This window comes from Sinocyclocheilus rhinocerous, unplaced genomic scaffold, assembly GCF_001515625.1.
Source record: "Sinocyclocheilus rhinocerous isolate Xijiao unplaced genomic scaffold, SAMN03320098_v1.1 scaffold1600, whole genome shotgun sequence".
In the NCBI taxonomy this organism is placed as follows: Eukaryota; Metazoa; Chordata; class Actinopteri; order Cypriniformes; family Cyprinidae; genus Sinocyclocheilus; species Sinocyclocheilus rhinocerous.
Window position 1 is genome coordinate 2,486,056 of NW_015665129.1, and position 9,886 is coordinate 2,495,941.

Below are 9,886 nucleotides of genomic sequence, written 5' to 3' on the forward strand. Positions count from 1 at the left end.
GTCTGTCACGTGACTCTGTTCCCCTTTCGGGCTTGAACTGATGGTAAAACTAACGACATTATTAACTGTCTTGATATTTACTTTGAAAGCTGACGCTCGTGATTATGGTAAGGGGCGTTACATTTCCGACGCGTGCTTGCAGACTGCGCTTGTCGGAAGGCGGGACTTTGTAGAAAACGAAGCGTTTGAGAGAGGCGGGGCATAGAGGACCTACAATAATGTACAGTATTTGAAAAATAATGTGTTTTTTGAACATTAAAGCATGTCAACATATTCTGTTACACCAAATACACAAAATAATGATCTTTAAAAAACCATCATATGACCCCTTTAACATATGTTTGTGATGCCCTTTTAAATTTTCTTTACCTTTGTGTTTTTGTTTTTTATTTATTTATTTATTTTTGTTTCGTTTTGTTAAAATTACTTCAAGTTGTATTTACAGAAGTGAAACTAACTTTTTTTTTTTTTTTACTTTATTGAACAATGTAAACTTTACAACCATAAATGGCCTTAGAAGTGAAACTAACTGTGAACGTCAACTATTTCCGGGAGAGAAGTTGTGTTTCACTGAAGTCGCTCCGACGAAGACCATCATTAATGTTCCGCTTTCCGGTTTCGGCTGCACTGGAAAAGTAAAAAGTTTGATAATAAGTGGTGAAATATAAAAAATGGACACAAGTGATTCTAAAGAAGACAGAAGGAGAAGCGCCAGACAGGCACCCACGCAAGGTTTGACTTTCTAATACTCTTAACGTGGCTTAATGTACTACAATAATGTAACGTTACTACAACAGTGTCCAAGCACCAAATACTATTTACCTGCAATAAATATTATCTATTGCCAAAAGAGCGAATCCGTAATCCACGGCGAAAGACAATATTTTCATGTTAAGGGTTTCCTTTTTATATAGAAACCTGTTAAAGTAAACAGGCTAACGTTGCGTAGCGTAAAACGTAACGACTCGCTGCTTGCCTTTTAGATTATGTGCATATCCGTGCCTGTAGACAGTATCAATAAATGCAAAACAAATTATGTCAAGATCAATCTCTCCGTACGTTACGTTACTTTATATGATAACGTTAAATTGCAATTTTCGTACACACCGTCTCATGATTGTGTCTGTACGTTACCTCTCATGCTAGTAATAATACGGAGAAAAATGTACTTCCAAAGCTACACTCTCTTTCTCTCAGTAGATTAAGATGCTTGTTATTTAACCTTTTTTAAGTATTTGCTAACTAGGCTGAACTTTTAAAATATCCACTGTTTAGCTTGAGCATATGAACTAAAGGGCTAATAGTTCCGTTCTTTATAATCTCGATATCGTTTAGTGTAAACATTTCATTTACATTTTATAGATTTCTAATAAGATTATAAATAAAGTTCACAATGTATAGTTGCTAATGTCTCTGTTTACTTTAAAATCATTCATTTTCTTGTCAAGATCATGTGGTGTGTCGGTTTCCGCTGGCGCATAACAAGCAAAAATACTTAACAAAAATCTTATAATTTGTTGGCATATTTCTGTAAGGTTCACTCAGTCCCTCTTCTATCTTAGCTTTATGTAGTGAGGATCTTAAACCCAGAAGCCCAATAAAGAGAACCCGGAAAATGAGGGAAGATGATGGGGCATCCAGAGCTGTCAATGGAGCCAAGGAGCCCAAGAGTCTCACTAAAGAGGACGAGGATGGTATGTGAAATTACATTTTTTTTTTTTTTTAATTCTCTTACATTTAGTTTTTCAGGCAAAACGTCTTTTTAATGCTAATGTTTATGCTATTTTTTTTTTTTTAGAATCCTCTGTTAAGAAGCAAAAGCTTGAAGAGAAGAGAAGGGTTATAAATGAGAAAGGTGATGGTTTTAACCAAACAGATGATGCAAATATGGAGATGGGTGAGGAAGAAGACCAGGATCAAGAAATGAACTCAGATGAGGAGACTGAGCAGGAGCAGGAGTCTGGTTTGACAGGTAAGATTCTATATGAGGAATAAGCATAAGTGTTATAATATTAAATATCAAATAAAATTAACGGGGGTGTTATTTTCCTTCTGTGGGTTCCTCAGCCCAGCCTGGGACAGAAGAAATGCATCCAGCCCATGTAAGGGAGGAAAATCTGGAAAGTGAAGGGACACTCAACAAACAAAGACCTATTCATCTAAATATTAAGGTCACTGAAATACCCAAACCCAAAGCAGAAAATTACAGACCAGTCACAAAATGTGGAGGTTTGTTATCATTAATAAAATTACCTTTTGAATTACAATTAATACATTTGCAATTAAACGGGCAGGGGCTCAAGCCAACCCCGGCCCGTCCCTTATGTGCACACCTCTGCTCACAAGTATCCTTTTCATTGCAGATGCCTCTAGTATGGGAGCTGTTCCACTGGAACATCAACAAGAGGTGTATAGATTGAGAAATAGGAATAACATGAACTACCAGAATCATGTAACAGAGAAACACAAAAGTTTGTAAAACATTTTTATTATATATATACTGTATATTAAAGTAGCCATATTTGTCCTGGTAAAAGTACAAACTTATGCTTAATCACGTTCTTACTGTATATGATAAATTGTTTTCATTCATTTGATTTAATCAAACGTTGTGTTCTTACTATAGATCCCCCTGGTCTTAGGAGTTGGAATAGACACCCACCAACTGAACCCCAGAAAAGTTACGTCTACCCAACAATTCAGTTTCCTATCACAAATCAAACTAATCACAAATACACAGGTAAAAATTTTTTGTAGTTGTCCTTTTGATTACTATTTTACAGCATTACTATTGTCAATTTTATTACTAAAGATATATATTCAAAAATTTTACATTAATAGTTTTGTCTTATGCCAGTAAAGAAAAATGGATAATATTTAAGAAATTGTAGATCATAATTCTCTTAATTTGCCTTCAAGAATTGAAGAGTTTGCAGAAACCAGTCACCTCAAAAGCAAGTCCAGCCCCCTCCTCTAGAGGTATTTTCAGTCCTTCATCCATTCCTTTATAATTAAAACAATCAGATTTGTTTCACATCCACAGTGTTTTGTTAATTCAGAAATTTGTGTTTTTCTAGGCTGGACGTCGTACATGTGCAAGTACAAGTGGGCTCTGATACTGACAGGATTACTTGCTTTGGGCTTTTTTGGCTTTTTGACCTATCAGAAGTTCTTACACTCCCGTTTGCCTCAAACTGATGTGGTCCATTCTAAATCAGTGGAGAAATTTGACCTGGAGTTAGCAGCTCTACAAGCTCTTTTTCCCAGTCAGCGCTCAGTGTTCTGGAAGAGGAGTGGGAAACATCTTAAGAGCCACCTGGCGACGGTCAACCCCACTGAACCGGTCAGCGTAATTCTGACTGCTGGCCTTCAGGCTGAAAGGACATTGGGCTGCCTTGCTCGAAGATTAGCCGGGGTGTACTCTGCTACCCATAACGCTTCAATCTTAGAAATCAATGGGACCACCAAAAGAGCACAAGACAGTAACCGGGTCAAGCTGGAGATTGATGAAGAGCTGAGGGAAGCGTTTGAAGGTGATAAACCTGCAGCTGTTGTGCACCGTTTTGAGGAGCTCCCTCCTGGATCTACGCTCATATTCTATCGTTACTGTGACCACGAGAATGCTGCTTACAAGAAGGTTTTCCTGGTCTTCACTGTGATGCTTTCGGTGGATGAAATAGCCCCGACGACCAGTCTAAGTGCAGTGGAGGACATGGTACATGACCATGTAAAACAGAAGTTTGTCATCTCAGACAAATCCACTATGTTTAATCAAATGGATGTGGATAAACTGAGTGGACTGTGGAGCAGAATTTCTCACCTCATCCTGCCAGTGGCTGCAGAAGAGAAAATTGAACAGCAGGGATGTGGGGCATAACCTCACGGAAAATCATAAGATTGTATTACTGTATTGGGCTGGACAAGTCATTTTGTAGAGTTTTGAGTTTAACTGGTCTACTTCATGAATGTGTGGACCACAGAAATGTACATAGAGGATCTTTATTCCAAAGAGGTTTTTTTAAAAATGTATATGTTTATAAATGTTTTATACAAATGGTTTTTGTATTCGCCTACATTTGGTTCTTTGTTTTCTTTGATAATATGTGTGTGAAGGCAGACACTTGATCATATAATAATAATAATGTTTTTGGCATTAAATAGTAAGCATTTGGCTTACAATATAAATCAGCAAATGAATTGTTGTACATTCCTTTCCTTTGGCCCAAATGTTCAAGTGAGGATGAAGACCACAAGTGTGTGGCGAACTTTTCATTACCTAATGGGACACTGTTCAACTGGGGGCAATATAGCATTGTTTACTAGTATGAAGCCTTATTAACAAGCCTTTGTAAAAAGAACAGTTAGCACATTAATTTGTAAGATAACAGCATCGACAGCTGTGCTGAATCAATGTTCAGTGTTTGTCACGTGACAACACTTTAGCATACTATGAAATAGTTGTTGCTTATTGTATACTGTTTCACATACTGTTATTTTAAAAAAATAGTAGGCAGTATGCACTGTGTACTGGGCAGTAAGCAAGTATGCCATTTTGAACACAGCCAAGCGTCTCAGAGCAAGCCGATCACAGAGTCCGTAAAATATGATGTTCAATTTTACAAGCCCCACCCACGACTTTTGACAGACACTGCCATATTAGCCGAGACCCCGCCAGTCCAGAGTGATTTTCTGACATTTTTAGTAACATAATAATAATAATCAAAACCAAACAGATGTTTTTTGGCAGAGTATCTTGAGTTACGAGCTGTAAAGGCAGCCCTATTCTGCTTAAGTTATTAATTTGCTCAATGAATACTACTAACACATGCTTGTCGGTACTCGGAATTTCTTGAGTGCTGAACAGTATAAAATGTATGCTGCACATTCAATAAAGCCCATTGGGTCAGAGTTCAGTTCTGTTAGAGACAAGAAAATCACTGTGCAGGTTGAATAACAATCAAAATAATGTTGAAAAAAGATTAGAGGAAAAATGGCTGGCCGTCTTCCAACAGGAACCTATATAATTAGGAAATTAATAAATGACATGCAACAAAAAAATATTGTTACAAATCGTTACTGATAAGAATTGGAGGTGAAGAGAATGTGCAATAGTGATATTTGAAAACATATAGACCTACAAGCTAAATAGTTTCATCAAGAATTTAAATAATGAAATATAACAAATCATCTCTGTGGAAAGATACCAATGAAACAATAGCTTCTTTGACTAAATCAATTTTGGGACATTTTGAAGTAGCCTACACCTTACTATGAATCGGTAAGTAAAAAAAAGTCAAAAGAGATTTAATACTTGTTACATATTGAGCTCAATACGCTCAAAACAGTGGAGATGATGGAGGGCTTCAGGAGAAACCCCCCTGCTCTCCCCCCAATCACCTACTTATCCAGAGTGAGCAAAAAGCCTGTCAAAATCACCCTGGACCCCTCACATCCAGCACACTCCCTCTTTGAACTGTTGCCAATAACAGTTTGTATATTGTTATTCCCTATTTACTTATTCTATTCTTATTATTTTATTATCTGTGTATTGTCTTGTCACTGTCATTCTGTTGCACTGTGGAAGCTTCTGTCATGAAAACACATTCGTATGTGTAAACCTACCTGGCAATAAAGCTCATTCTGATTCTGATATTATAATAAGATAATAAGAGTATCAGTCAAGATTAATAATTCAGTGAATTTAATCCTATAAAAGCAATATTGATGACAAACGGGAAAAAACGTTCTTTTCAAGAAAACGAAAAATAAAAGAACATTCATAAAAGAGTACTGGACAGATATGTGCTGATGTGAATGTGCTGATTTTCGTATACTGACCTGTGGGGGCAGCATCGGCCCCGTTAGAGACAAGTAGCAAATTAAACGTGGGCGAAGAAACGTCTCCCGCGTATTTTGACTGTTGTTGTCTTTTTCGCATTAGAAGAAGTGAGATTTTTTTTATACTGCAGGTTTGTTTTATTATTATCAGAAGATTTAAAAAGATGGCAAGTCTCAGTCAGGAGCTGAAGCGCTGGGCTGTTGAGGAACTTGAGTTGCCAGCAGCCAGATTGCCGGATGACGGCTATATAAAGACGTTAGTGAGTTGTTATGAATTATAGCATTAATCCTCATCAACGATTTTAGATTGATCGTTTACGTTTTATCTAGGTTGTGTGTCGGTCCTGGAGCTTCCATTTGGAAGTATATCACGCAACATATTTATAAGGAAAGGTGAGCTCTCAAGGTTTTACAATCTCGAATGCTTACTACGTTTTCTTCAATGCACTTTTTCTGATTATACAATATTCCTTTGACATATAACTTATCCTACAGGAACGTTCGTGTGATGAGGGGGAATGTTCAGTGGTATCCTTTAAGTTTTCTGACAATGTGATGTGTTAATATGCATATACTGTATGTGTATATTTTGTGCAGGGTTGTTATCGCTGATTAAGCTAAAACTATTACATTTGTTTTCGTTCATTAGATTGAAGCTGAAAAATGTTTGATTTGAAGTAAAAGAAAGCTTAAGTCGAAGTACTAAAATGACTTAAATAGAAATAAATGGAAATGGAAATATTTTATATAACAAACACTAAATTTGATATAAAAACTGATAATATATAAACAAAAATAAATTCTATAATCGTATATTAATAATATTAAAATAACACTGATTTTATGACACATAAAACATGAAATATGGTTGTTTCATGAGACCCACCACAATTTATATATTTTTACTGTGTTGTGTCAAAATGTTGAAAATTAAGCTGCTACTTTATTACTTGCTAAATTGTGGTTGTTTGAGTTGTTCCTTGACCATCTAAATCCTAAGGTACAAAGTTTTACAAGATAAAGAGGTAAAGAAATGTACTTAATTGCAATTTGTTATGCTGCTTCTATAAGGATTGATAAGCGCAGCTAAAGATGATTATTCTTTGTAGCTTAAACAGTTGAAAAATCAAAATAAAGATGCGAGAAGGCTTGAGCTTCAGAGAGAGATTGATGCCCTTCAGACTGAACTCAATCAACTGGACACAAAGATCAGTAGAGTAGAGGATCAACTTGCTACCGAAGGTGAATGTTCTTATTTTATCTTTCTGTTCATCTTTATGCTCTTTTATACTACCTACACCTATACTATAGACTATGTGGGGGGAAAAGGGTTTTAAGTCATCAAAATATTCAAATAGTCTCTGATTACCTTCTTTACTGTTTATTATCTTTTTAAAAAAATACTAGTAATAATCAGATTATGGAATGGTATTTTATGTTGTTGTTACTAATATCTTCTGTTGCTGAGCAGAAAGGAACGTGAACAGGAACTGGGAGGACTTTATGGAGAGCAGGCACAGACAGATCCTGTTAGATTCGTTCAGGCAGCGCTGCTCTGAGGAGAGAAACGTACTGTTAGAGGACACACACGTGATTGGCGCTCAGCGGCATGCCCTGGAAGAGCTGTCCAAGTGAGCCACCTTCAGACTGTCATATTTCTATTGCAGCTTTCTCAAAGACTGATTAGACAATGTGTTAAAGCTGCTATGTGCCATATTCTGATGCTGTGTGCATCTTTGCTGAATAAAAGCATTAATATTCATATATGACTCAAACCTGTAAATCACATTATTTTTCTAATTGTCCAGGAAAGCAGAGGTGAAGCTGGTGTTTGGGCCATCTGACAGTTCAGACAGTGAAGCCGGAGCAGATCCATTGGTTTTAGTAAGTATTGCTGTATTTAATGGTGTTTGTGATGCACACTATAATATTATAATTATAGCTACTTTTTGGCTTCTTATCATTGCTGATGTCAGTTTTAATTCTGAAATTCAAAAATTCTACTTTTGAATGGCCTTCATTTGAGAAAGCTAGGTGGTGTAGTTACAAAATCTTTAACTAAACTTTCACTGATCGTTCACTTGGGGCCTAATTTGATAATTTTAACCAATCAAACTCCAACTGACCACTTGATTAAAGCACTTGTCTTTCCACTGATTGTAACTCATGAAACACCATTTCTATCTCATTTCAGAAAGATGTGAGAGAGCTCTGCAGCGAGAGGGTTCTCTTCTTCCAGGGCCTGCTACAGAGTGAACTAAACGTGAATCCGTCCACTGAGTAAGATGCACAGGCCTTTGGTGCTGATATTGTAGATAGAAGAGCTTGAGCACTTTTGCCTTGTTGATGCTAATTCATTTTTTTTTATCCAGATTTACTCATGAACAAAGGAAAGCAGTGATCCAGCACTGGACGAGTGCAGTGGAGGTAGATGAAGACACTCATTTCAGGAGGATGCATGTTTGTTATGTGTCTGCATGCATTTAGTTCTGCACAACAACAGCTTATGAGAACCTCAATATGTTTACTTTTCAGAACGTTCTACGCTCTCATCCTCCAAACCAAGTTCTTTCAGCTCTGCAAGCCTTGACCTCCAGACAGCAGGTGGCGTTAGAAGAGAAGATTGCAGCTTTGAATGTGGAGCGTGATGTTTCGGATCTAGGGTATGTTTTTACATTATAATGTATGTTATCAAAACCCACTCTATAAATAATGATGTTATTGAATCGATTATTGCTTATTACTCAGGCATTTGCACTTAATGCAGGTTTCGTTATGAGAGCGATCACCTAATAGATGTGTCGGCTGAGCAGAAAGAGGAGTTAACACCTGTCCGCAGTCTGTTACAGGTGATAATTTGAGATGGTAATCTTACTGCATTTTACACACTTTCTCTTGTGGCTCAGATTGTATTTGTGTGTTTGCACACAGTCTGCCTGGGAGGAGGTGGAGCAGAGTTATTTTGAACTGGCACAGACTCGCAACAGATGTGGGCAGCTTGAGATCGAACTCACGGCTTTGATGAGAAAAGCAGAGACGGCACACGGATCAGACCCAGTGTCCAGGTGGAAATGATTATATTTACTTTTGAACTTGTAAATTCAATAACTATTAGTAACTATTACTTTTTATAATTACTTGCTAGATTAACTGCCTTTTTTATTATTGTGTACTGTTCTCTGAGGTCCACTTATAATGTTATCAAGATTTTTAATTTAGAAGTAATAGGCTATGTTCTGTCCGGTTTTGACCCCCCTCTTCAGAATGCTCCGTTTGAATAGGCGTGGCGGATTGTTGAATCAGAAGTAAACGACCACTGCTATGATTGGCTAACATCTTTTATAGATGGACGCTGCTGTGTTTTAGGTTAAAAACGCATAAGTACTCAGTACATGTAAGACAAAACAATAGTTATCATATAATGAAAACAGGTATTCACGCTTTTGTGGTGCGACATCGGATCCAATATATTTGGCACAGCATCATCTTTTAGTTTCAATGCATCAAATTGTGCCTTGTTTGTAAACGAATCCGCGGTAAAATAAAGCGAACAAAGGACCAAGTTCTTAATGACGCGGTATGGCACTTCATTAAAAATTAAGTTAATCAAATAAAGTTTATCATTTGGTTTCTGCGTAGACCTGCGTTTTCCGCTCTTGTCATTTACCTACTATGTGCGCGATTCGGTGGACGGGGCTAAACAGGCAATGATGTAGAAGCAGGCGTTGATCTTCCTCTGTGGAGGCAGTGTTTAGCGGCACAATTACATCATAAACTGGCACAATCCAAATCTGTCGTTTTGGGAGATTGGCTTCAATATAAGCTGTTTTTAGACTATCAAGAAAGTTTTGATTTTTGAAACTTGCACAATGACTATCAAAATCATATATCAAAAGATCAAGGGAATTTTGATTTCTTAGTTCATGGCCCCTTTAAAGGGGTCATATGATGATACTAAAAAGAACATTATTTTGTGTATTTGGTGTAATGAAATGTTAATGCATTTTCCACATACTGTACCTTATTGTTTCTCCTCTATGCCCCGCCT

General features: G+C 36.9%; 2 protein-coding genes across 4 annotated transcripts in view; both read left to right on the forward strand.

Moving 5' to 3' along the window:
• Positions 1–545: 545 nt before the first annotated feature.
• On the forward strand, positions 546–4,207 carry LOC107731140 (torsin-1A-interacting protein 1-like). 2 transcript variants are annotated; one of them, XM_016542126.1, is made up of 8 exons: positions 546–732; positions 1,563–1,694; positions 1,799–1,972; positions 2,059–2,229; positions 2,364–2,471; positions 2,627–2,740; positions 2,920–2,979; positions 3,078–4,207. In XM_016542126.1, exons 1-8 carry the CDS (start codon positions 672–674, stop codon positions 3,875–3,877), a joined length of 1,620 nt encoding a protein of 539 aa, XP_016397612.1. In that variant the 5' UTR covers positions 546–671; the 3' UTR covers positions 3,878–4,207. The 2 variants fall into 2 exon arrangements, with proteins under 2 accessions (XP_016397612.1, XP_016397614.1); XM_016542128.1 differs by having other exon boundaries at positions 2,068–2,229.
• A 1,689-nt stretch (positions 4,208–5,896) lies between these two features.
• LOC107731222 (HAUS augmin-like complex subunit 5) overlaps positions 5,897–9,886 on the forward strand; it is an 8,287-nt gene continuing 4,297 nt past the window's right edge. For both annotated transcript variants that reach the window (XM_016542244.1, XM_016542245.1), the window contains exons 1-12: positions 5,897–6,094; positions 6,169–6,231; positions 6,334–6,366; positions 6,839–6,863; positions 6,948–7,080; positions 7,310–7,469; positions 7,647–7,722; positions 8,033–8,118; positions 8,211–8,265; positions 8,374–8,501; positions 8,606–8,687; positions 8,770–8,903. In XM_016542244.1, coding sequence (XP_016397730.1) covers positions 6,003–6,094; positions 6,169–6,231; positions 6,334–6,366; positions 6,839–6,863; positions 6,948–7,080; positions 7,310–7,469; positions 7,647–7,722; positions 8,033–8,118; positions 8,211–8,265; positions 8,374–8,501; positions 8,606–8,687; positions 8,770–8,903 — 1,067 coding nt within the window. In that variant the 5' untranslated portion in view covers positions 5,897–6,002. The remainder of the gene's footprint in view (positions 6,095–6,168; positions 6,232–6,333; positions 6,367–6,838; positions 6,864–6,947; positions 7,081–7,309; positions 7,470–7,646; positions 7,723–8,032; positions 8,119–8,210; positions 8,266–8,373; positions 8,502–8,605; positions 8,688–8,769; positions 8,904–9,886) is intronic.